Source organism: Amblyraja radiata, chromosome 25 (genome assembly GCF_010909765.2).
Source record: "Amblyraja radiata isolate CabotCenter1 chromosome 25, sAmbRad1.1.pri, whole genome shotgun sequence".
Lineage (NCBI taxonomy): Eukaryota > Metazoa > Chordata > Chondrichthyes > Rajiformes > Rajidae > Amblyraja > Amblyraja radiata.
The window spans coordinates 25186098-25214038 of NC_045980.1; the positions used below are offsets into that span (position 1 = coordinate 25186098).

A 27941-nucleotide genomic window follows, 5' to 3' on the forward strand; every position below is an offset into this window, starting at 1 on the left:
TGTTTTAAAATTTTCAATTTAGCAAGAACATATCATCTTAGATATCCCCATCTATGCATCACTTTAAGAATTGTGCCATTGAATGTATATTTTTATTTATAAACTTCCTATATGTATTAAATGTCAGCTGTCATCCTCTGTACCCATTGGGAACATTTTGGATTTCAGCAAAAAAAATTCATGAAGGGAAAATAAAGTATCAGAATAAATTAGTGAGAAACCTAAAACAAACAGCTATATTAGAAAAAAAACCCAGCAAGGACAAAATGTTAGTCATTTATGGACAGAGATGGGAGGAAAAAGAAACAGAAGAGGAATGAAATAGTTTGCACCCGTTAGAAGACAAGAGAAAAGGCTTTCCAGAAATATTAGAGAACAAGGCGTCCACCACAACTGAAAAAGAGGTAAAGATGACCTTGAACCAAAGTGTGCAGACTTCTTCAGACAGTTGATGTATGGAGGATATTTCTCTTGGACAAAAAGACTCGGATCAAGGTTGTGCAATTGAGGACCAAAATGGAAAATGTCTTCTTTCAGAGGGTGGTGCGTGGAGTCTCACTCATCGAGGCCTGACTAACGCCCTAACCGGGCGACGACTTTCGCCTCCAGCTCCTGCCAGTTTGCTGGCCAAGCCCCCTCAGTGGGACTCAGGTAAACCCCCAGGTCGAGGAGGTACGTGGTGTCTCCACGCAGCAACTATTGGTCGCCGGGTGTCGTCAACCAGATCACTCGTCGATCGCTGCTGCCCGGTCGGGTGCTCTTTTGTCGTCCAATCAGCGTCTCCGTTGGCAAATAGGATCAGGTGGTCGACCTCCGTCCAATCGCGTTGCGCGTTGTGTGGTGCAAGTCAGCTGGTTTGCAGTGGGCCAATCGCTCTGCTCCCTGTTGGTTTTCCGTCACGTGCGCATGACAGTCCAATCGGCACCAATCTTGGCCATTCCGGGTGCTGTGAGTAAGATGGCGGCCGCGCCGACTTTGTCTCAGTGCGTAAGCGGGCCCGAAGTGATCCGTGGGCAGGTGTTCGATACCGGACCTCGGTACACCAACCTCAGCTATATCGGCGAGGGAGCCTATGGCATGGTTTGGTGAGTCCAACATCTGAAGTGTTGGGGAGGGCCAAATGGGAAAGGCCTGGAGGCCGCAGTGGGAATGGCAGGGGCTGTGCGATAAGGCCAGATTTGGGGAGGGAGGGAGGGCGGAGAAACAACAACGAAGAAAGGCGGAATCCCTGAGAAATTTGACTGAGGAAAGGAGGGATGGTGGCGATAATGTGTGTTTAGGAAATTGGGACATTTGCGAGGTTTAGAACAACTGGAGTTAGGGGATGGGTGACGGATGGTATGTTGGGTGCATGCAAAATTAAGGGAAAGCGCGAAGTACAAGAGACTATTTCAGGTGTTTGGAGGGGAAAGAGCTATTTCCGGGGAATGTGACTGGGAAGGAAATAGGTATGTATTGATGATGTGAGAAACTGGAATATGGAAAGCATCTTAAAATCAGGGCGTGGTTATAATATAATAATTCAAATTAGTAGGTTTTGATGACATTCTGAAGTCTGCTTTCTGTTTTGGAGCTGTACTACAAACATAGTTGATGGTATCTAAAATTCTATGCTTTTGCATACATGTACCTAAATAACCTGTAAAATTGAGAATCTAAATATGCATCCGCCAACTAATCTTGATCCATTTAGTAATTTTACGAGCCTGTGTTCTACAGCATTATCAGCAAAAGTAACAAATGGTAATGTTTCAAGTGTAGAGAGTTAGGGATAGTTTCTGCTAAAGTTTATAGATGATGTGCCTGCTGTAACAGGCAAGAAATTGAGCTGCTTGCCTGAGCTTGTAAAATTGGTACTGTTGCACATTATATAATGTAAGTTGCAGTGTAACTGGCAGTTGCAGTTTGCATAGTGTCAAATGCACTGAAGATATGCCTTGTGTAACCCTTACTTAAGAGTTTAATATTTGTATCAATTTTTGTTGAAAGATACCTATGGCCAGGGGATTCAATGTTTTTTGGAATTGTAAGCTAATGATTTTTGCTGTTGATATATCATTGACAGCTTCCATTACTTTGTCTAAGTGGCCATTTTTCATGAGTCTGTATACTGAGCAGATTTATGCCAATTTGTGATTTACAAGTGGCAGGTCTGCCCGAATTTATTTTTTGCCTGATGTCCAAGCAGTTTCCAGCAGTGGTTCTAAGTGAATATCAGAAGTCTCGACCCGAAACGTCATCCATTCTTTCCAGAGATGCTGCCTGTCCTGCTGAGTTACTACAGATTTTTGTGTCTTATCAGACGAGAGTACCCCAGAGCCTATTTCCTTTTTAATTCAATTGGCCACTTAATTTGGTTTAATTATGCAGATAAATAAATTTGAATAATGTATTGTTTTTGTGTGAAAATGGCTCGCTATTACACTTTAGATGGCATAACTACGTGTCCAATTAGATAATGACCCAACCACAGTTTGATTTACTGCTGAAATAAAACATGGCATCATAGCACAACTTGATTTTATCACTCCCCATGGAAAATGATGAATTATAGTGATAAACATGTTGTCGTTTCTGTTTTAAATTTAGACTTTAAATGTGTTTTGAAGTATCTTAAGCTAATAGTTGGATTAATTGCCCCCTGTCATAAAATGTGAAATCATGCATGTGAATGGGCGACAAATGGGGAAGCTACGTAAGTGTCATATTGTCCATCTATTATATGGCTCCTGTTGTGTAGGATGCCTTCACCAATAGGTTGTATAAATGTTCTAATTGTTGTATTAAAATGTTGTCTTTTGAGTTGGTATTCCACATTTGAACACTTTTTGGTTTCTGTGGAGTGCAGACTATATTTGCAAATTTTCTATATCAGTTTGCCATCACCCCGAGCACAATAATTTATTCATTATTATCAGGCAAATTTGGACTTTTTGTTGCGAAATTGCTCTGTTCCCCAAAGTACACTTGCATTAAGTATTGTTTAACTTTTTTGGTCGGTTGAAATGGTTCACGTGAAACATAAGAGCATATGCCTAAATTCAGTGTTTGATTATGAATGTGTCATATTTGTTTCTAGAGAATGAATACAAATTCTGTCTATTATAGTTCTAGTAGCAATCCTCAGAGACTTCTATACAGAAGGCCGTGTGTATAAATTCAATGAACTAAATACAGGTATTCATACAGTGCATGTGCTTTAAATAACTGTAGAGCCAGGCTCTTGCTATCCTTATTCTACAAGCCTTCCTGCTGTAGAATCAGCCTAGCAGTGAAGAAACTGCCGGTTCTTTTCTTTGTCAGTGCTGACTCTATGAAATAACTTTTTTCCACATCCCTGCATTTTGTCTACAGCCGCCTATTGCCATTTTTTTTAGTATCTGCACAGTTACGTAAAACTATGTGGAAAGAGCTTCCACTGACTTTCCAAGTCTGCAAACTGAGGAAACTGATTATTTTTGTCTCGCGTGTTGATGTTTTGCCAACATTTTATAAAAAACCTCGCTTATTGACCACAAAGGGTAGTATTTTTGGCTGTTCTTTACAAGGCTTGCAACGATTGCTGCTCAAGTGGTTAAGAATTGTTAGCCCTGCTAATGATGGTCAGGTCTTTAATTTGAAAACCTAAATTTACTAGCATCCTAATAATTCACCTCCATATATTTTCATAACCATCTTTTCAGTAGGCATGATTCTTGACCAGAATTATCCTTAATACTGCAGCTGAGATCTGACCATTGATTTTATAAAGTTACAACATAATCACTGTTGTATACTGTTCCTCTAATTCTAAATTTATCCTTTTGTTTTGAAACCACTTTTATCAACATCGCCGCCTTTAAATATTTCTCCATATAGTTACTACATAGACTCGTTGGTCCTTGTGTTATGAAACGGGTTTTTTAAATCTATTACGTAATGGGGAAAGCATGGTTAAAATCTCTAAATATTTACTTCATCCATTTAGAATTGTTTCATTGTATATTTTTAAAATTGTTTACATGAAAATATACTTTCTGACAGCATCACATGAGTTTATAATGTCGCAGAATTTCATGGGGTGACGCCTGTATGGTCGTGAGTAGTTGCCCAAAGAGTCGTACCTTTTTCTGGTCGCCGCTGGATTTTCAACATTTTGAAAATTTTCGGCGACCTGCTGCGACTATGACGGGTGCCGAGTTGCCGAATAAAATCGCGTAAGTGGGACAGAGCCTTTAGGATTTGGTGTTCAATACAATACAATACAATACAATACAATACAATTTATTTGTTGTCATTTGAACCCAGAGGTTCAAACGAAATTTGGTTTCTGCAGTCATACAAACAAGAAGAAGAACCAAGACACAACACAATTGACACAAACATCCATCACAGTGAATCTCCTCCTCACTGTGATGGAAGGCAAAGTCTTATCTCTTCCCTGCACTCCTCGTTCTCCTCCCGATGTCAGAGTCAAAGTCAGAGTTCATTTACTGTAGAAACTCTGTATAATCGAAACAAGAAATTGTAGATGCTGTAATCTTGAGCAAAAAATAAAGTGCGGGAGGCACTCAGTGGATCAGGCATCTGTGGAGAAGGGTCCTGACCTGAAATATCATCAGTCCATTCCCTCCACAAATGCTGCCTGCCCTGCTGAGTTCCTCTACATTTCTTTTTGCTCAGTACAATTGAATGTTACTTTGTACCTGACAAACAATTTTATTAGTAGTGGATAAATGATTCCAGTGTTTATTAGTTCTCATTGTTTTGCTGAAAACAGATTGTCAACAAATTTTTGAGCTTGCATTACTTGTCAATGAACTAAAATGAAATTACTTGTATGGAGCAGAGGACAGCCATTTTGTCCATTGTGCCTTTGAAAGAGCTGTCCAATTAATTCCACTTGCCTGCTCTTACCCTGAACTCTTTTCCAACTATATCTTTTATTTCTTTTGCAGTATCATCAAATTGGGATTCTTTCATTGGAATTTGGATCATAACAATTGCCAGTGTTTAAAGAAATTGTCATATTTTGTCTGGTTCTGCTATAGGGTGATTTCACGAAAGGTCACTGGGTCATAGGTCTTCACGCACGGAGCCGCAAAATCCAACTGGGGTACAAACGTCACTTCCAGTACATGTTATTAATGCTAGAAACGCGTACTTTCAAACCTGTTAAAAACTGCGAAAACGGTTAGTTTTTGCGCTATAAATAACTGCAAGTTGGGGTGACCGTGAGACACAGCTATCCTACTTTAGAGTTCCAAAGATTAAGAAAAATGAAGGTAAAGCGAAGAGAGAGCTGAAGGGAAAATAACAACGGAAGTTGTTGGCCGTGCAGATAGAAAATATCGGGAATTATCGCGTTCGCTCACTGCATTTCATCAAAACATCAATAATGCCTTAGTTTTGATGAAATGCAGTAAGCAAACGCGATAATTCCCAATATTTTCTATCTTTATATCTGCACGGCCAGCAACTTCCGCTGTTATTTTCCCTTCAGCTCTCTCTTCTCTTTACCTTCATCTTTCTTAATCTTTGGAACTCTAAAGTAGGATAGCTGTGTCTCACGGTCACCCCGACTGGCACAGTTATTTATAGCGCAAAAACTAACTGTTTCGCGGTTTTTAACAGGTTTGAAAGTACTCGTTTCTAGCATTAATAACGTACTGGAAGTGACGTTTGTACCCCAGTTGGATTTTGCGGCTCCGTGCGTGAAGACCTATGACCCAGCGGCCTTTCGTGAAATCACCCTATTGATGATCTTAAATGTGGGTGCTCTGACAACTGACCCACCTGTGTTTGGGACCATAGTAAACAAGCAAAATACATTGTCACCTTTTGCCACAGTGCTTTTGCCAATCATTGTCTATCTGCATACTCTGACCTAGCTATTCTGCCAGTGATGATATTGTGAAGGCAGGAAACTGCCGAAACCTTTCTTAATTTGAATATGAGTTCATTAAAGAAATACAACACGTGAAACCGCACTTGGCTGGTAGTTATACCATAGTCATAAACCCATGCAATAAAAAGAAAATGTGAGATTTGTGAACAACAGGTGATCTTGTATTGAACTTCAGTGTTGTGATCTTCCAAATTGTATGTAAAATATCTGCTGAAACATGGAAAGTACTTTCTATTCTCTACAGAATTGTACTTCACCTTATGGCTGCTGTGAAGCATTCCTGTGCAATTGATCTACATGTGGTGGTGTATCTCGCAAAGTTTCAGATTCTTTACCCACTTCTCAAAGCTAAAATAAATCCATGGTCCCAATGTAATGTTTTTGGGGTTTGCCATGCAGTCTATTTAGAGAAGTAAATGAAGTACTTTATCTCAAAAATTGCATATGTTTTAAACTCTGGGAATTTATGTGGTTGCGATCTCCACATTCTTTGCGATCTCCACATTCAAATATTTTGAGCATTTGTGTTTATAGTGCTCTGAAGAAATCTCTTTAAATTACCATTCGGTAAATTGAGGTGTACATAAATGGCCACGGACCATTTAGCTACAAAATGTGGTTTCAAAGATTACTTGAATACTTGGTATGTGTTGTCTGGTTGCTCCTCCTGTGAGGCAGGTTTTGGACTGTCATCCCTGATGTTTTATATTTTTGTAATCTGACCGTATGAACTGCAGCAAGTATAATTAATGAGATTACTGAAATGCTGCATTATGGCTGTTCTTTGTGAGAGATTGATATCAACCTTTATCGTAACTTGCATTTATAAAAAGTGATTTAAGGGGTTTTGTAGAAATGTAGCTAGAGAAAAGTTGACACCATGTCAGAGAATAATTGAGCAACGTGATAAACAAGTTGGTCAAATTTGGGAGATATACAAGACTGCAATGCTGGAATCTTGAGTGAGTCAGGCAGGTGTGGAGAAAAAGAGAATGGATAGGTGACATTTCAGATTGGGGCATTACTTCAAGGTGAGGATGGACAGGTTGGTATGGGAAGAGGAAATTAAGCGGTTAGCAACCGGGAGCTCCAGTTGTCCCACAGACAGAATGCAAGTGTTTGGTGAGGGAGGTGGTGTAGGGACAGTAGTTGAAGGGGAAAATGCTTGGGGGGAGATGAACAAACCAGGGAACTATAGAGAGTGTGGTATTTGTGATCATTGTACTGTATGTTCCATAACACACCATCTTCTGTGAAAATGTTGCTCGTCAAGTTCCTATTACATCTTTCTCCTCGCTTTTCTCGTTCTTGCTTTCCCTACCTGAAAAAAAGACTGCATTCACTCTATTCCATTCATGATTTTATACTCTATGAGATCACCTCTTGACTTTCTGTGCTCCAACGAATAAAGTCCTAGCCTGCCTAAGCTCTCCTGTAGCTCAGGCTCTCGAGTCCTGGCAACATCCTCGTAACTGCTTTCCACCTTAGTGGCATCTTTCCCTTAGCAGGGTGACCAAAACTGAACACATTGCTCCGTGTGGCCTCACTAATGTTTTGTACAATAATAACAAAACCTCCCAGTTTCCATACTCAATTCCCTGACTAATGAATTCCAGTATGCCAAAAGCCACCTCGCACCCCTATCAAGCTGTCTACCTACAACATTCCCAGGGACAATAGCATTCACTGTGGCAGTCCTATGTTGGTTTGACATACCGAGCTGAATTAAGTTCAATTAGCCATTCATCTACCCACTTCCACCACTGATCAATGTCTGCTATAATTCTCTGCAGTACCACCTGGTTAATGTCTCTGGCATCTCTTCCCTCCAGTTTAGGAATTCGCATTCAAATGAATAAAATTCAGATCTATCTGTTGTAAAATTATATATATCCCATGATAATGTGCTGGCATCTGCCACTCAGTCCATGTTTGCAGTGATTTTGTCCTAAAACCAGAAGATAGACTCAAAATGCTAGAGTAACTCAGCGGAACAGGCAGCATCTCTGGATAAAAGGAATGGGTGTCGTTTCCGGTCAAAACAAACAGGGTCTCTTTGTGGGTGAAAGGTCTCATTGTTGGCTTTTTGCTTCAGACAAACTAGGGTCTCGACCCGAAACTGTCTGTAGATGGGTCTCGACCCGAAACATCATCCATTCTTTCTATCCAGAGATGCTGCCTGTCCCGCAGAGTTATTACAGCATTTTGTTTCTATCTGCAATGTAAACCAGCATCTGCAGTTCCTTCCTACACTTCATCTTGTTCTAAGACCAGGTTATACTTAGTTTTGTGCAACTTGTTGCCAGCATTCTCTTTGGATCTGTTGACTGTAGCTAACTTAATGTTGCACTGTGATTTTTAGACATATGGAAAGATGATTTGATGGTGGGCAGTCTGAATGTGCATTAATCTGCTGATTGATCTGGAGAATCATTATTAGCTATGTATTGTCGAGTTAGATTTAAAGGATATTTTATGTACTGGCCCATGATAACAAAGTGCTCTAATCTCTCCTTTTGATACTTGGTTCTTTACTTCAGCTTGCTCTTGTATGACCTGTTTCTCCAATTATCTATAATTTACTCCCAATTTTAAACAATATGCTGTGGAACGTTGTACATTTATTTATAGCTAGAATCATAAAAATTTGGATGATGGCGTGGAAAGTTCAATCTACCCATATTTGTGATATTCAAAGGCTGACACTGATGATGCAATTCATCACTTTGATCTACCGGTACCGACTGAGGAAAAGATTTGAAGTTAAAGACCTCAGACCTGGTCTAAATCTCTGTCTACCACTTGGTAGAGATCCCTTCCTTTTATGGTTCTGAGCATAACTACCCACAGGAGGCATCTCAAGCCACTGCAAAAATACCACCAACGCTGTCTTAAATCTCAAAATGAATTAATGTTAGCAAGCAACCCTTCCCAAATATGTTATTCTGTCTGCTACATTAGGCAGACTTTGTTGCTCACATGCCTGTTGTTAGACTTCTGATGGGTGCATTTCTGAGTTCCGTTATGGAGGAAATTCCAAGTACTCAGAAAAAGATTAAATAATGTGCTCAAAGCTATTTTGAAAAAGTGCTTCAATGCCACTGAATCCTGTGAATCTTTTGCCCAGGGTCATTCAAAGTAGAGGAGTGTTTTGGTTGATATTAAGAATTCAAGGACACAGTCCTAGATAAGAGAGAGCTCACTACCTGCCTCTAATAGTCAGTTTCTGCCTCGTCTACAGTTTCTCCATTGGCCTCGTATGTCACCTCGGACTCTACAAAGTCAGAGTAGAATCAAGTCGTCCTCAATCTCGAGGAAGTGGCCAAGAGGAAGGTGATTAAATCTAATTCTATTTCCCAGCTGTCTGCCCGCATCCTTGAGTTTTGGCTATTCAAATATTCATTTGTGTGATTGTTCACTGACCAAAGTTCAGGCTAAACGATTAAGATATTCTGAATACAGTAAAAAGATAGACACGATATACTGGAGTAACTCAATACGACAGGCAGCATCCCTGGAGAAAAGGAATGGGTGCCGTTTCGGGTCGAGACCCTTCTTCCGACTAAGAGTCAGGAGACATAGAGATACGGAAGGGCAAGATGTGAAAACACATCAAAGTTGACAATGTCGAGGAAAATGCAGAATGGTTCAATGTTAGCTATGGGGAAGGTGACAATGATGCATACAATTGGTAAAATCTAATCAGGACGACAGTGAAACTAGTCTGAGAATCAGGATGGGGAGGGATGGAGAGAGGGCAAGCAAAGGTTACTTAGAAAAAGTCACATGTGGTTAAAGTGCACATTGTCAGGTTTTATTGAAGGTCATTTTTATACATTTTGGTTTCACCATGTTGAAATTACAGCTTTGTTTTTACATAGCCCCCCCCCCCCCCCCCCCCATTTCAGCGCACCAGAATGTTTGGGACACATAGCTTCATGGGTGTTTGTAATTGTTCAGGACTATGTATAAACACTGCTGTAATTTCAACTTGGTGAAACCAAAATGTATAAAAATGGCCTTTATTAAAATCTGGCAATATGCACTTTAACCACATGTGATTTTTTTTTTCCTATTACCAATCTCAAATTGTGGAGTACAGAGGTAAATAAATAAATGATGGGTCTTTGTCTCAAACATTATGGAGGGCACTGTATTACTTGAAGTGATGATAAATCTTGTCCGATTTGCTGTCATGCAGTCAAGATATGTTGCCATTGGACAATGGACAATCGAAACTAGGTGCAGGAGTAGACCATTCGGCCCTTCGAGCCAGCACCGCCATTCAATGTGGTCATGGCTGATCATCCCCAATCAGTACCTCGTTCCTGCCTTCCCCCCCATATCCCCCTATCTTTAACGGAAGGCTAAGTGCTGATGTTTTACTCTAAATCACAAAAATAACATTTTGGAATAAAAGTTTGAAATAGTGGTCATCCATGTGAAACTAATCTTTCCACATTTCTTACCACTTCTCAAGAGGGACCTTGTACATGACTATAGTACTTGTAAGATTGAACCCAATTATAATCCTTCACCCCTCCCATTTGGGTTCCTCCATTGAGTCTGTGGAAGGGCCTCAACCTGAAATGTCACCTATCCATATACTCTGGAGATGCTGCCTGACTTGCTGAGTTACTCCATTAGCTGAGCAGGTTTCTACTGCTTTTGTTTACCTTGTGACTGAGATGGCTTTGTGTCATGATTCACAATAGAGTATGGTGGTTTATTGTTTCAGTTTTGAATATACAATGCTGGACTCTTTCTATTATTTTCATTTCTCATGATACTTCATATGCAGAAGAGCTGTGGTTTCTTGTGAGCAGATTAAGAGGAGCATTCCTGCTGAATTGGGCGATCAGTCAGAATTGCCATGTTGTAACTGAAACTGGATTTCTTTCCCAAATGATTGGGTTATATGCCACTATTTTCAATAAGTGAGTTTTGTTTATAAGATTGTAATCTAGAATGCTTTTAGGGCTTACTTAGCAGAGATTCACAGTAGGAGTTAGAAGCATGAATGCTGTCAAACCTTCTGTGCAGATAGTATCTAGACAGCGACATTTCAAAATCTGATTTGATAGGCTAAATATAACTTAGAATTCAAAAGCTACAACCAGTACTTAATCTCCTTCAAAACCATCAGGACTCTTTTTAGAAATAATAATTGTGTTTAACAGCTTCTTTTGTTTTCTGTATGTTGAAAATGTGATGGGCTATTGGGAAAGTAGTTGGGTGGAGTTAAGTCTGACAGTTGAAATGACAAGACCACGGAAGTACTCTGGGTTAATAACTGTTTACTAATAATTCCGCTCTTGCACTGTTTGATTTTTGTAATGGCTCCAAAGCAGTTCTGTTGATGGCATCGGCAGTTCTGTTGATAACAGATTTCGCACTCAAGGAGTGCTTATTTGGTGCAGAATTTAATGCATTATTAGTTGCTGATGTAACAAAACTTGGAGGGTTAGTGGTTTGTTGGTGGCGATTCCTATTCCAATTTATTTATAGGCTTGGGGCAGGAGCAGAATTTTGCTCCAGTGAGAAGCAACAATATTACAACAGTGATTTCAAAATATTTAGTTACAGTAAAGCTCTAGGATGTTCTGAAGTTGTAAAATGTGCTTTCCAATACATAAAAAGAGGATGCATAATATTGGTGTGCATATTTATTTGGCATGAGTGTAACTGTTCGTTTCTGTTGCTTATTTAATTGTTACTGGTAACTGCAGGACAATAAGCAAGTTCGGTATTCCAACTGCGCATGCTCAGGTCATAGGTCCAACTGCGCATGCTCAGGTCATAGGTGCCCCATCGGTCCGGGGTCTCTCGGGGGGAGGGGGGTTGACAGGTCTGTCCAGTGGCAGGTTGGCGGGGCTTGCGGCGCCGGGGACTAAAACAAATGACCAAATCTCACATCATCTTGGTAATGGCAGATGGTAACTGCACTGTGTAAGCAAATCCTATAGTTTTAACAAAACCAGATTGCTTGAGGAACTTGGCAGCATTTGTGGAGGAAAATGGACAGAGTGTTTTGTGGTATGTGCACTTCAGCCTGATGGCGAAGAGGGGAGATAGCTGTAGAAAAAATAGGGGATGGGGAGGTGGTGGAGCTGGCAAATGATGGGGAGGGGGAAGCAGGCAAGGAGAGGTCGATTGGAAGGTAGGGGGAAAAAGGGTGAAGATGGTATCCAAGGCTTGAGGTGGTTTGTGGAGAAGACAATGATGCAAATGGTGGAATCTGATAAAGGTGGTGAGAGACATGTAGAACCAGATGGGGGATGGTGGGTGTATGGGGGTGCGAAAGATAGGAGACTGAGTAGGTAGGGATGAGTGATGATCTGACATTGCACATATACTATTTGCAGTGTATTTAGGTGATGAAAGTGTGCATGCCTCTTGTTGGATAGTTTAGGTATTTGTTGAACTGTGTCATAAAAAATGTGGGTGTATGAAACATCCATCAAGGCTTAATATCAGTTAAAACTTCTCTTTTTGCTCTGGAAAGGGGGAAAGGAGTAGGGCAGTTGGCACTTGATTTTTGAGCTAAAACACTTGGATAAAGAAGTGTCTGATTTGAAGTTTACCAATCCTGTCAACGATTACAATTGGTTCTGCTAATCTGCTTGCTGTTAATTTATATTTTGAGTAATGGAAGCACAATAGTGTTATCTTTTTCCTTTTGGGATGAATTTTGAACTTTTCGTCATTGGGTGTTACTTTGACTATTTAGGTCCCCTTTCTCAGAACCACCTGCATCATCCAAAATGTGTTCATAGATGTCTAGTCAACCAGTTGACATTAATAGACGGTTTGGATACGAGACTGGATTCTAATGGAGGTGAGAATGGATGAGGAAACGGCATCAGCCAAGATCTTCAGTCACTGGGACGTTGGCGGGGATAGTGGAGATGGGTGGAGTATTGGGATGGCAGTTTTACTACCTTGTCCCCAACCACTCAGCAAGATATCAGCAAGGGTTCTGGTGGTTTTCTTGGATCTGCAAATTGTGTTTTGAGTTGTATTTTGGCTTATTTTATACTGTGGTATTGCAAACATTAGTGAATTGTTTCCTATTGAATCCAGAACCAGGGGGCATGATCTTAGAAAAAGTGGGCACTAATGGCAATTAATGGTCAGTTTCAGTATATGCAGAAGTTCTTTGAATATATGTATTTGCTGGAATTTCCACGTATGTCCAAGCCCCTCAGAGGGGAAAAATACCAAAATCACAGGTATTGATGTTTATGGCCATCTCCACATGAACCATACAGATGGTAGTTAGCAATACCTTCATAATTTTATTTTGTCCAAGGGTACTATCTTGCTAAATCTATGATAAGGCACACTGGAGTTGATTTTAAGTCTTGGATTTTGAAATGAAATGTCAGGCTTTATAAACAAGACTGAAACAGTACTAGTTGGATTAGTCCTGGATTTGTTGAAACATTTTTGACCTGTTGCTTTTTAAGCATGATGCAATCATTTGCACGGAACATTATAGTTGTTGTGATTGTAATTCTGTGACTGGTAACTAAACTTAAGCTATTTTATCAAAATGGAACCTTTTATAATTATGTAAAGTTTTCTTCTGGTTGCAATAGGAAACACAAATCCTTGCCATATCGATGCTTTCTGCTAATTCCTTAATTTCAGGAGCATGGATACTTCATTTAAGCATTTAAAAAAAAAAAATAATCAAATATTTTAGTTGAAAGTATATCCATGTAATTATCTAATTCAAGCCATTTTGACATTACTTTTTATACAATTTGCCTACATTATAGGATTATTCCCCATAAAATGTTTGATTGTGTTTCTATGCATCACAGTGGTTTAAAGCCATTAAAGTACAGTGTTACACTCAGCGCCGTCTCCATTAAGAGATTAAATTAATTTTCTTTCCATACTTGCTTAAATTATCCAATTTGGTAACGTACCAAGCTGTATCTCAGAATAGACCTCCCATCTGCGTTACATTGTATAATCCGACTAATTCAGTAGTCTTGGTGTTTTTGGATTAGCTAAATCTTGTTATCAACTGAGAACAACATTAGGCTTGAGACGACAATCTGCATGTAGACTCTAACTTCTAAATTGAAATGTTTATATGTAAGGGGTAGATTAATGAGAGGGAAAGGAAGTAGACGGGAGGGTTCTCAGAGGCCAATGTGTGCTGTGATATCATGATCGCCTAAGTGTTGGTAGATAAATGTAGAAATTATATAACTGCTTATCTTCAGTCTTTTAGCTTTGTATTCCATTATGGTACTTTTTTGCTGATGTGTTTTGATGTTTGCAAGCAATCTTCCTTGTTCACTGCAGCAATAAAACCCTCAAGCATCAGGGTATGTAGATCAAAATCTTGTCTAGATTTTGTTCTGAAGAGATCATCTTTGATAATCTGAATGTATGAAGTAGTGCATACAGTGAGTGGTAAAGGGTACAAGAGTGAAGTTCTATATTTCTGTTAATTGGGGAGTGAATGGCAGGCTGCTGCTGATTTTGCTGCTGATGTGATCAGTATTTGTATTGTGATCCATAACACAAGTTCAAGGTAATATAGGATATTACTGACATTTCCACGTCTCAAATGATGTCTATTTTTTTAAAAAAACTACATTTTGCACTTCTACTGAGAACATTGCTGGGAAACGCTGCTGTCACACGGTATTCCAAAAGCAAATTTCTAATTAATCAATGCCACCCACCAGCATGAGTTTTTAAGGTGTGTAAAATCTCTTGGAGCAATTGAACAGGTTTTTGGGATGACTTTCTATGGTAGCCATATGTAAATGCAGCAGCGATTCAATAGATTGAGAAATTGTAGCACTAGTTTAGATTATTTGCCTGTACCTACTGGACCTCCAGAATGAGGAGAATGCTTATGTAAGATTCTGAAATGGGATGTGAGTTTAATACTGATAGGCTGGTCTCTTGGTCTGGTTAGTCTAGAAACTTAAGATAGTAATGAGGTAAGGTATCTGTCATTTAGGACGGAGGCTTCTTTTGGGGGGGGGGGGGGGTCTGTGGATGTTCAGTTGTGTGTATTCAAAACTCCAAGCAATACTACTTGGATGTTAGGAAATCTGGTTGTGGGGATAAGACAAGAGTGAGGGCTCGAAATGCAAGATTTGCCATAATCCTATTGAATGACAGGGCAAGGCCAAACAACCTTATGAGGTTTTTTTTTAATGGTTTCATACTCTGGATTAAAGATTGTTCAGAATCCTATAGCTTTCAAAAGGATTAGGTCATAAGCTGCAGGTAGACAAAAATGCTGGAGCGAAGGAATAGGCGACGTTTCGGGTCGAGACCCTTCATAGGTCATAAGCTGTAGTTACTTGTAGCTAGTAAATTATTTTAAGACTCTTCAAGTTTCTATCCTTTCCATTGGCCACAAAACCCTCCAAATGCACCTCACAAGAAAGGAGTGAGAACAAAAGTGTCTCTTTTTCTTTGGTGATAAAATAGATTCCAATTGTTAAATAATTTTGATTTTAATAAGTTTTCGATATACATTTCATTTCTCTAAAGAGAGAATCAATGAGGAAAAATTGATTAACATTTCATGTCATCCCCCAAGTAAACCTTTAATGCAGCATAGCATTTACTTCTTGAACTCCCTGCTTTTGAATTCACTGACTTGTTTGTTTAGAGAAACACTTAAATGTTTCTGGATAGAAGGAATGGGTGACATTTTGGGTTGCAATCCTTCTTCAGACTGAATTGGGGAGAGGGAGATACAGAGATAAGGAAATGTAAGGCATGAAAACGAGACAAAGGGGATGAGGATCAAGGAAAATGTAGAGCTAGCTAGGAGAAGGAAACAACAAAGCAAACAGTTAAATGTAAACAAGGACAGTCAGTCTAGTCAGAACTGGGAAGGGGGAGAGATGGAGAGAGGGGGAAGGCAAAGGAGATCAGGTAGGTTTAGGCAGACTGAGCGGAGGTGTTCAGCTAAACGATTGCTGAGCCAGTGCTTGGTCTCACGTTTTGACATTTCATAGAATATATGGAATGTTTTACTGTAGGGCTTGATGTGATGATCTCCCAATGTGAGAATTATGCAACATAGAATCATTACTTTATTCTGAGTAGAGGCTGAGTGAAAGTTGGAAGTTATTTCCAGTGCCAGCTGGAATGCATTGCACAAAAATATTGCCAATTAAGATTTTTGGCTTGAGACAAAATACTTAAGAGAACATTTTAAATGTTACTGTACTATTTTAAGCAAATCTTCTGTGTGCAATTTACTTTTTTTATACAGATGTCACAGCTGTTGTTTCAAAGACTTAAGAATGTAAGTGGCATTTAATTTACAGCATTCAGAATAAGTTCAGATCCTTGATACATGTATATCATACTGCAAAAGATCTTGGGATTTACAGAATTTTTAAATTGTCACTGCATCGTTTCTCATATTCCAGGTATCCATAGTAGTTGGGAATTGCTAATCCAAATGTTTAAACTGAATCTTTATTGGTTTGGATCGCACTGCCAACAGATAATCAGCATTACCTTTCCTATTGTGTAAAACTTGGTTTATTATTTGATTGTCTTGATTATTTTATCTGTTGGATAATTTGTCATGGAGTTGTCAGGAATGCAGTGTGGTTGTATTCTAGTATATAACGCATTTGCCATGTTCTTTGGGTATAGCAGATTGCCAATATTGTAAATTACAAAGTTACCAAGTATTAAATTATAGCCTTCTCCTGTGCATAACATAAAACAACGTGGTCATATGCGGGAGCATTGGAAAATAACTAACTCAACGCTACCTTAATGTTGTTCTGACATTCAATAAAATTGTGGCCTATCTTCCATCTGAATCACTGTTTTTCTCCTCTGTCTCCTTATTCCTTGATAGAGAAATCTTGCAATTTGTTCATAATGCAGTCAGTGACCAAGTCCACAGCATCTATGGTAGAGTATTTCAGACATTCCACTTTGAAGAATTTCTCATTTCAATCCTAAAGATTGAGTGGTCCAAGACATTAATAATTGAGAAATTTCGAGCTAGTGTTCAGTCACTGACACAATCTTAAACAGGTTTTAAATTTGAGTAATGGAGCCAAGAGACTGCTGGAGGAACTTGACAAGCCAGGCAGCAGAAGAGAAATGGACAGTTGAAGTTTTTGGTCAAGACCCTTCATCTGGATTTAAGGAGTGGAGAAAAGATAGAAGAAGGGAGGGGACTGCAAGATTGGCAAGTGACAGGAAGTTCCAGGTGAGGAGGGGTGAATTGCAGGATGGAGTTGGGAGGGGTAGAGATAGCAAAAGGTGCTAAAAGTTAATTGATGGAGGTAACAAGGGGTTGCAGATGGAATCTGATGGGATAGGAAGTTGGAGTGTGGAACCAAAAGGGGAATGTGGTGGGCATATGGGAACACCTGTGGGGGTGGGTGGGGTGGGAGAGAAGAGGGAGTCGATGACAGAATAGGTAGATGGAGTTTGTGGGAAAGAAATTGGGTCAGCAAGGCCCAAGTACTTATTGGAGAGAACAGTAGATTTGGGAGGATCTGGGGAGAAAAGGCGGGCGAGAGGGAACAAAGTGAGCAGGTTACATGAAATTGGAGAATTTAATGTTCATGCTGTTGAGTTGCAGACTACCCTGGTGGAATATGAAATTATTTTCTTCTGGCATGCATTTGGCCTCACTGTGGCAGTAGGCAGTCATGTTAGTGTGGGAATGCAGAGGGAAATTGAAATGGCTTGCAAATTGGCAATCTGGGTAGCCATGGCAGAAGCTAGCCATTTCAATTCTCTACATTCCCACACTAACCTCTTTGTCCTCGGCCGCCTCCACTACCAGGAACAGCACCACCTTGTATTTCGCCACCTTGTATTTCACCTCCAATTAAAATATATTTGTTCAGTAGTAGATGTTACCAATATGCTAATTAGCTGTAGTCACTGCACGGTATCCTGACATAAACGGGTATAGGAATAGCTAAATGGCATGCTGCATCTAACATGAATGGTTATGGTAATAAACACCTTCCTCTACTGTGTTTTTGGCAATGAAGTGTGCGTGAAGAGTTTTTACTGCTGTGGTAGTGTCACTTGCAGTATAAATAACCTAAATGTGGTACAACTGACTTTTCTAACCTGCAGTCGTGATATCTTCCATTTCCTTTGTCCTACTTTAAGCATCGTTATACTGATTTGTTTGTGCATGATTGAAAAAACCCATCACGATGCAAGATCATTAAAATGTACAAGCTATGGACATGTAGCCATGTGACGCCTGCATGGTCGTGAATAGTCGCCCAAAGAGTCGTACCTTATTTTGGTCGCCGCTGGATTTTCAACATGTTGAACATTTTTGGCGACCTGCAACGACTAATGATGTTGCCGGAAAAGTTGCGTAAGTGGGACAGGACCATTAGTTGTCTTTCAGCTCCCAGGAATCAAATGTTGTCCGTGCAGAATTTGTATATTCACTCCATAACTGCATACATGAGTTAACTCTCAAATACTCCAGTTCACTTCAAAATCCCATCGAACTACTGGGAGGTTGGCTTACTGTAAATTATCTCTTGCTTTAGGCTAATTGGGAAAAAAAAACTAGTTCATGGGCTTGTGTGGGAAAGAATAAGTTGCAGGGAAAATGGCATGTAACAAAAGGCCTCCTGAGATAAGATAAATGGCATTTTGCAATGCATTCCAAGTCTGTGGAGTAGGTAATTGAAAACTTCCTCTCCATTCCCCACTTTGTTTTGCTTAGCACTGTACCTCCATTCTCCATTAAGCAACTCAAGACCATTTTTTGCAAATCAATTAATTCCTGTAAATTGTCTACTTCTAAACTTGGCCCATTCAGCCCCTTGGGTCTTTATTTTTCAATACGATAATGAGAAAGTAATGGTAAGTCAGAATTACAAATGGGTGAGGCAGGACTTGGTGAATGGTAAACTTTAGGACATGGCCAGTTGCAAATGACTTCAGGCATGGCCCTTGACCACCACCACAACCCCGAGATCCAATGTTTGGCCTCAGATTCTTCTTTTCCTCACTGCTTTAACGGCTTGAGTGGGTCTCACTGACCTGCCATGCTGAGCTCCAATACATCAGGTGAGGTCTCGGTCCATTCCAAGTCAACTCTCCACTTAATCCAAGGGGCAGCAGAAGCACCCTTTGAAAAAGCTATTGTAACCTCTGTACCTATACAAAATGTTCTATAATTGTGTTTGCCCTTACTCATTGAAAGAACTTTATACATATTGGGTGACTGGGAACAGCACAGTAGAAAATAAATAATTTGGGAGTTGCCGACAGAAATACAGGGTGTGGTTTGTGTAAATTGATAGTTGGACATTTGAACAGCAATCGCAGATCCGACCAGCTATTAGGAGGGGGAAAGTCAATACACAATCACATGGAAAACAATTTTTAATGCTTCAATCCTCGGTAATAAAATACTGAGTGGGGATTCAAAAATTAGTACTTTATTTGAGCAGTGTCAAATTAATTTTGTATCTTGTACATAGAATTGTAGCAAGTATTTTATCAGCTTGGGTTGCCGTATTATGCCACATACGCTGTGGCAGTTTTTACTTTTTATGTTGTTTTTTTTTGTCTAGTTTAGTACATTTTTTGGTTATTAGGTGGTGTTATGTGTGTGGGGGGAGGGTGAAACAGAGCTTTCTGTCTCTCCCTTCGGGGGAATGCGACTTTTTGTCGTATTCCCCTTCTCTTCCCCCGTCTGCGCTGAGGCCTAATGGCGGAGCTGGCGGCCTCCAACCTGCGACCGACCTCGAGGGTCCGGAGGTAGAGCCAGCCAGGACTCACCAACGCGAGGCTGGCCGTCTTCGAGCTGTGGCGACGTCCGGGTAGCGGCACGACTCGGCGCTCCGGTGAGGGCGGACGGTGCGGAGCTGAGACACTCCCGTGCGGCCGGCACGGCTACTGGCTGGAAGGCGCTCCCGTGTGAGCAGCCTGGTGCGGGGCTGAGACGCTGCCGTGTGGGCGGACCGGCTCCCGGCTGGAAGGTGCTTCCGTGGGGGCAGCCCGGTGCGGGGCTGAGACGCTGCCTTGTGGGCGGCCCGGTGCGGAGCGGAGACGGTGCTACGGCGGCTGAGGCGGCGGCGACCTGGATCCGGGGCTCGGCCGCGGGCCAGTGGAGGACAATGTCAGGAGCTCGCAGGTCACAGGCTGGTGCCTGTTTTCCGGGGCACCCGTTGCAACAGCTGCGGGCAGCTTTGACCACCCCCCGGGCCGCGGAGCTTGAACCGCGGACTGACTTACCATCGCCCGGTGGGGTATCGCCTCGGCGCAGAGGGAGAAGAGGAGGGAAGAGACAGTAACTCCAAGACTTTTGCCTCCATCACAGTGAGGAGGTGTTTGGTGAACTCACTGTGGTGGATGTTAATTTGTGTTTATTGTGTTTTGTTATTATTACATGTATGGCTGCAGGCAACAGCATTTCGTTCAGACCGAAAGGTCTGAATGACAAATAAAGGATTCAATTCATAATCAAGGAATGATACGATAACAAATCAAGTAATGATACTGTATATGAAGACAAATGTAGGCCCCTTACAGTCAGAGACAGGTGAATTTATAATGGGAAACAAGGAAATGGCAGAACAAGTATTTTGGTTCTGTCTTCACCAAAGAAGACACAACCTGGAAATACTAGGGGCACGAGGATCTAATGGGTGGGGGGGGGGGAACTGAAGGGAATCCACACTGGTCAGAAAATGGTGTTGGGTAAACTGTTGGGACTGAAGGCAGATAAATCGTGGATGCATTGGTGATCATTTTCCAATGTTCACTCGACTGGATCAGTTCCTGTGGATTGGAGGGCAGCCAATGTAACTCTACTTTTTAAGAAAGGAGGGAGAGAGAAAAAGGGGAATTATTGACCAGTTATCCTAACATCGGTAGTGGGGAAGATGCTGGAGTCAATTATTAAAGATGTTATAGCAGCGCATTTGGAAAGCAGTGATGGGATCGGTCAAAGTCGGCATGGATTTATGATGGGGAAATCGTGCTTGACTAATTTTTATGATGATGTAACGAGTAGAATGGATAAGGGAGAGCCAGTGGATGTAGTGTATCTGGACTTTCAAAAAGCCTTTGACAGCTCCCACACAAGAGATTAGTGTGCAAAATTAGAGCACATGGTATTGGGGGTATGGTATTGACATGGATAGAGTACTGGTTGGCAGACAGGAAGCAAAGAGTAGGATTTAACAGTTCCTTTTCAGAATGGCAGGCAGTGACTAGTGGGGTGCCACAGGGCTCGGTTCTGGGACCCCAGTTTACAATATATTAACTATTTAGACCAGGGAATTAAATGTAATATCTCTCAGTTTGCAGATGACAAAAAGCTGAGTGGCAGTGTGAGCTGCGAGGAGGATGCTACAAGGCTGCAGGGTGACGGATAGGTTGGGTGAGTGGGCAGAAGCATGGCAGATGCAGTATAATGTGGATAAAAGTGAGGTTATCCACTTTGATGGCAAGAACAGGAAGGCAGATTATTATCTGTATAGTGTCAGATTAGGAGAAGGGGAGGTGCAACGAGTCAAATTTGCAGATGACACAAAGTTGGGTGGTAGTGTGAACTGTGAGGAGGATGCCATGAGAATGCAGCGTGACTTGGACAGGTTGGGGGAGTGGGCAGATGCATAGCAGATGAAGTTTAATGCGGATAAATGTGAGATTATCCACTTTGGTAGCAAAAACAGGAAGGCAGATTACTATCTAAATGGCGTCAAGTTGGGAAAAGGGGAAGTACAATGGGATCTGGGGGGTCCTTTTTCATCAGTCTATGAAAGTAAACATGCAGGTGCAGCGGGTAGTGAAGAAAGCGAATGGCATGTTGGCCTTTATAACAAGAGGAATCGAATATAGGAGCAAAGAGGTCCTTCTGCAGTTGTACAGAGACTGAGTTTTCGTCCCCTAATTTGAGGAAGGACATTCTTGCTATTGAGGGAGTGCAGCGTAGGTTTATAAGGTTAATTCCCGGGATGGTGGGACTGTCATATGCTGAGAGAATGGAGCAGCTGGACTTGTACACTCTGGAGTTTAGAAGGATGAGAGGATATTTCATTATATAAAAATATAAGATTGTTAAGGGTTTGGAAACGCAGGAAACATGTTCCCGATGTTGGGGGAGTCCAGAACCAGGAGCCACAGTTTAAGAATAAGGAGTAAGCCATTTAGAACAGAGACGAGGAAATACTTTTTCTCACAGAGAGTTGTGAATCTGTGCAATTCTCTGCCTCAGAGGGCGGTGGAGGCAGGTTCTCAGGATGCTTTCAAGAGAGAGCTAGATAGGGCTCTTAAAAATAGCGGAGTCAGGGGATATGGGGAGGAGGCAGGAACGGGGTATTGATTGGTGATGATCAGCCATGATCACATTGAATGGCGGTGCTGGCTCGAAGGGCTGAATGGCCTACTCCTGCACCTATTTTCTATGTTTCTATAACACTTAATTTGCATCATGATGTCTTGATTTGAGTGTTAAGGATTTGTTAGAGATGGTGATTGCTGGTAAGTTTGCGACCCAAACAAATTGTGCTTTGCCCAATCTTGATCAAAAGGACGTAGAGCATCAATCGAAACACTCAGCAGATCAGACAGCATCTATGGAACAGGAAACTGTCTGTTTAGGATGTGGGAGCCTTCATCAGAACTGGAAGACTGCCTGACATGCTGAGAGTTTCCAGTATTTTCTTGTTGTCTAGCAGCAACGTTACTAGCTTTTACTTTGTATGTTAATTATGTCGCAATGGCCACTTCAATTCCTCATTGTCTACTTGGTTTCAATTTGCTTGATAAGAAAGTTGCTCACTCTGGTTGAAAAATAAATTATTACATTTTGATTTTAGTTCTGTAAAATATATAATTGTGTTCTGAATTAGACCTGGAGTGAGGTAAATCTGTTATGTCTGTTTTCCCGTTTGAGCTAGTTCTGTGGAGAAAAGATTTCTGTTAAATCTACTTCATTTAGTAGATCATTTTTAATAGTTTACATGCATCTATTAGAAATGAAAACATTCTACTTTTGAAATAGATTTGACAGCCACACATAGAAACATAGAAAATAGGTGCAGGAGTAGGCCATTCGGCCCTTCGAGCCTGCACTGCCATTCGATATCATGGCTGATCATCCAACGTCAATTAATTATCTGGGAATCAGTCTTGTGAAGTAGCCAAAGGTGAGCAAACTGTTGAGTATACAATGTCTGTATTGTTCAGAAAATCTATGACTAGATTTAATTTAACACCCTCCTTCGCTACCATCCGAAGTAGGTAGGGGTTAGGAACTGTGAGTGTGGGTGAATATTTCCTTTGATTTCTTTGTAATCTATATTTTATTTTGAAATAAAATGTGCCTGAACTCAAAGGGCTCTCTATGAAAATGATACTTTAAAAGGTCTGTTGGTAGTTAGTTTAGCTGATGACTGCAAAGCTTGGCTGATGTTTGATGTTGAAAGAGTTCAGTTGCTAAAGCATTGCAGCAGAGATCACTTCTGGAGGTGACCTTTTTCAAGTGTGAGTATTTTAGATCAAAGTAATTCTTGAAGTATGTTGTGATATCAATTGTGTCTGCTGCAAGGAGCTATTTTCAAAATTACCTTATCCCTTGAACAGTATCTTGCAGATTAGTTTGTCACTAAGGTGCAATTAAATTTCTAGTTTGCAGTAAGCTCAGAGTAGACAAATTAAACAAGTACAATAATAAATACGACAACTGCAAAGTGGCAGAATGATGCAAACATTTTAGTGCAATCTGATGTAGTGTGCAAAAAATACTGGTTATTCCATTAAATGACAGCATCCCTGGGAAGGGAGTGTGAAAGAAGTGCTTGGTGCAGGAGTCGGATGTGAGGAAGAATTTAAGTTGGATGTCCTGGCTTTCAAGCTCCTGTACCTTCTAGAATGTAGCACAGAAGTGAATGGCCAGGGTGGCAGGCATCATTGATAGTTTCAATATGCATTATGCACCTTGAAGATGGACTGGATGTAAGAAAGTTGAGAGTTTAATGGAGGGTGTTGTGTTCACCACTCTCAGGTTCAGGCAGTCAACTACCATGCCAGGCTAAGATGCATCCTGGCAAAATACATTCTTAAGCACATCTGTAGAAGTTTGAGAGGGTCCTCGCGGACTTGATGAATCTTTTCAGATGCCTAAGAAAGTAAATACTCTGCGCTAGCCCTCTGTATCTGTGTGAAGGGACCAAGTTTGTTTGCAGGTGATGCGTATGCCAAGAACCTTGAAGCTGTGAACTGTCTTGACAACAGATCTGAAGTCAGGTCCTGTTAACACCCCCCCCCCCCCCCCCTCCCTACTTGGATTAACAAGCAACTCTTTCATTTTGCTGATGTTAAGAGCTAGGTTGTTGGCCTGACACCATGATGCAAGGTTCTTGGTCTTGGTTCTCCATCTCATTGATGTTTAACCGCAAAGGTATCAAAAGAAAACTTAGGTAAAAGTGACAAGTTGTTAAGAAAGACACTCATGGCTTTCATCATAAATTGCTTAGTGCTAGCTGTAGTGAGAGCCCGGTCGGTGTGCATAGAACCCTCTGGTTATCATTATTGCAACATGATCTAAACTTTTAAAAAGAGACATTGGGAAATCAGGTAAATACGTTTTTACGGTTAAAATTGGCCTCTTAAGATATCTATTTAAGATTCTGGTTTAATATTTCAACCCTCTCTTTCTGTGGCTGATGTGGACAGCAACGTCATGTGGAAAACTACACCTCTGATAGTTTATTTGTACAGTATCTGACTGGTATTTGAAAAATCTGGCACATTACCATTAATATTAGAAAGTGACTGCTATTGAGTGATAAGGGTGATACAGCTTCTAACCTTGAACTGTAAGATAAGTCAGCAATTTTGCAGTTGGCATTGTTTAAATTGTGGTAGGTTAAGTTTGAGGTGGAAAGAAAACAATGTACAAGTCGGTGAAGTGGAGTTTGTTTTGTCTTGGAGATCCGTACCTTATGGCAGATATTTTGCCATTCAATTCATGAAAACCTTTTTCCTGCCTAGAATCTTCTGAAATGTCAATGTTTGGACAGTCTTAATGTTTCCCCAGGCTGATATGCACAGATGGATCCAGTGATTTTGGATGAATTATGTGGTGATAGCATATAAATCTGTTCGGAGAAAATGTGGTTCATGTCGGGCATGTGCCAAAGCATGCCCTATTTGTATTGGTAGATTTGTTTAGTTATTTCATTGCCTTTTCAGTGATATGGTTTATTTACTATAAAATACATTTATTTTTAGGTGATGAAATGGAATTGTCCAATTTTGTGTAGTTTCAGCCCCCCCAGTGAATTGCTATCGATTTTCTACAGTACTTTCTACAGTACTTGCACAAAAGATATGTCGGTTCTGACTCCAGCTCTGCATCACTTTTTCAGTGCTCTTTCGTGGAAAAGTTATGAATGTACTGAAGCCTCGAGCAATGTCTGTTTATGAACAAGATGAGAAAAAGAATGGCCTTTCAACAATAAAGTTGAAGATTTTCAGTTTGTTTTTTAAGAAAGAACTGCAGATGCTGGAAAAATCGAAGGTAGACAAAAATGCTGGAGATACTCAGCGGGTGAGGCAGCATCTATGTGCGAAGGAAGAGGTGTCTTTTCGGGTCTAGACCATCCTTCAATCTGAAAAAGGGTCTTGACCCGAAACGTCACCTGTTCCTTCGCTCCATTGATGCGGCCTTGCCCGCTGAGTTTCTCCAGCATTTTTGTCTACCTTCGGTTTGATTTTGGATGTTTAACATATCCAATGGATAATTTAAACAAGTGGAAATTTATTTGAAGAAGAGTTTGGGGGTGGGTGGCTGGATAATTTACGCTATTAAAAATCCCTGAATGTATCGGACCTAATTTTCTCCTGGGTAATGAGCAAATACCACAAATTTGCGCTCTTGTGTGGGATGCCAAGTTATTTGGAAGATACTATAACATTCCCATTGATACAATGGGAATATTCTGAACGTAGCTTCCAGAGTTTTGCATTTAACTCTACGTGGTCTGGAAGTTGTTGTCAAAGTTTGGAAAAGTGAGTGCTGTTATCCTCTTGTGCTGCTTTTCAAATCTTGCATTTGCCTCAGTTGGTACTTGATCTTCATTTCTTAATGACGTATATCTGCAATAACTTTCCTCTTTCCATTTTGTTCATGGTCTGTTTTTAAATCTTGCACCATATGATTAGAACAAGTAGCAAGTGGAATGTGATTATGCTTTACAAACGTTACTGTCATTTTGATGACTGCTTTGCTTTAAAAGTATAATTCATTGGCGCTGGGCATTCCAAAATTGGTCCAATGGTATTATGTAAAAACCAGAATGAGGTATCTAGAAATTGTTGGCAGTATTTTTCTTTTTGTGTTTTGAATTTGTGCCGAAGGCTAAGTTAGATGTGGAGGTTGCAGTGATGTAAAAATACTTTGGTATTTAAAATAAAATTTTGGTGAAAATTGTGGAAGAGCTCCAATAGCATCACCTCAGCTCCTGCCTGGATTTATGTGGTTGCGTCATTCTTGTTTATGGAATTGGATACAGTTTGAAATTGTGCCTTGTAAATTCATGTACACCATGTAAACTCATCTTTTAAGTTGAATGGATTGCATTACTGCACATATCATTGTGATTTGCAGCCACAGGGATTATGATTACGCCTATAGTAATGCCTGCTTGCAAAGTGCAGAAATCGGAGTTTGGATTTGATTACCGTTAGCTAATCTCAGGTTATCGTTACTTCAGTAGTATTGTGCTAGAAAGGGACAATTTAGTATTTGCTGTATCTATTCCTGACGGCTATCTGGTGACGTGTGGAAAACACTTTTTTTGGGTAATGTCACTAAGTTCATCTTTAAATTAATTTGATTAAATATGACCTCTAGTTAAATGACACCAAACATACAGATACATTTTAATGTGTTTTTTTATGCTATCAAGCAAAATTTGAAATCTGGCGACATACTAGACTGAATCGTGCTTTATCTTGTCCACTGCCGCATTCATTCTTTGCTCCAAATGCCTAATAACCTCGTGACGGGTCTTTGCTGAAAAAAGGCTATTTACGTGTTTACAGCTATGTACCTAATAGGTAGGTAAATTAGCTGCTGTAATTTACCTCTTTCCCAGATGGCCCAATTGGAGAGGCCAGGACACTAAAATTGAGTAAAGGCTTCTGGGCTGTTAGGCCATTTGGTCAATTTAAATGTGCCTTCTGCAGAAATAGGACAAGCTGCAGAATGGTCCAAGTTTGTCTAGATCCCAGATAAGAGCTGCAGGAAGAGAATGAAACATCTGCAAATCCTGACGATTAGGTGCCAATTGCATGGAATGGATTGGCTGAATGCAAACCAGACATACACATTGTACATATTGTTGCAAAGCTTTACTTTGCTAGATGTTGATTGGATTAAGTGTTGAGCCTTGTCTGGGTTTCTTGAATATCTGGGCAAATGTTGCTATGTTTGCTTCCTTTCAGAAGCTCAATTCGAATACATTGTATTAGTTACTGTATTATTGGGTTAGGGAAATGATTATCATGTACAGGTGCACAACCTTTTATCCGAAGATCCAAATAACGAAAACCTCCGAATAGCGGACATTTTTTCGGTCCTTGAAGAAAGGTCCTTGAAAACGTTCACCGAGGGCGGCCCGCAGAGGTGACAGCGGAACCTCCGGTCGGTCCTCGAAGAAAGGGGAACTAAATCCCCATTCATAAAAGAGAAGGTGAGGGTATATTGCGCGGGAGGGTTAATAATTGACAATATGCTGCTGCCTGCCCGCTGAGTTAAAAAGTTCCCACGGTAGCACGATACACAGTGTATCGTGAGTCTTGCGTGGGAACTTTTTAACTCAGCGGGGCAGGCAGCAGCAGATTGTCGCTCCCTTCAGTGACCCCTCCCCTCTCCAGCTCCCTGCCCATTGCACCGGCGCGGGGGCTTTGCACTGTCTTCATGTCGGCGATGCTAGCAGGTAAGTGCCAGTCACCGGAGACGTCAGGACCAACGGGACACCGACCCCCAGGCCCACTGCAAGCACGGAGATCCCAGAGACCCACA

General features: G+C 40.8%; 1 protein-coding gene across 1 annotated transcript in view; it reads left to right on the forward strand.

Annotated features, from left to right (window-relative positions):
- Positions 1-917: 917 nt before the first annotated feature.
- mapk1 (mitogen-activated protein kinase 1) overlaps positions 918-27941 on the forward strand; it is a 55082-nt gene continuing 28058 nt past the window's right edge. The window contains exon 1 of the mRNA XM_033043521.1: positions 918-1085. Coding sequence (XP_032899412.1) covers positions 958-1085 — 128 coding nt within the window. The 5' untranslated portion in view covers positions 918-957. The remainder of the gene's footprint in view (positions 1086-27941) is intronic.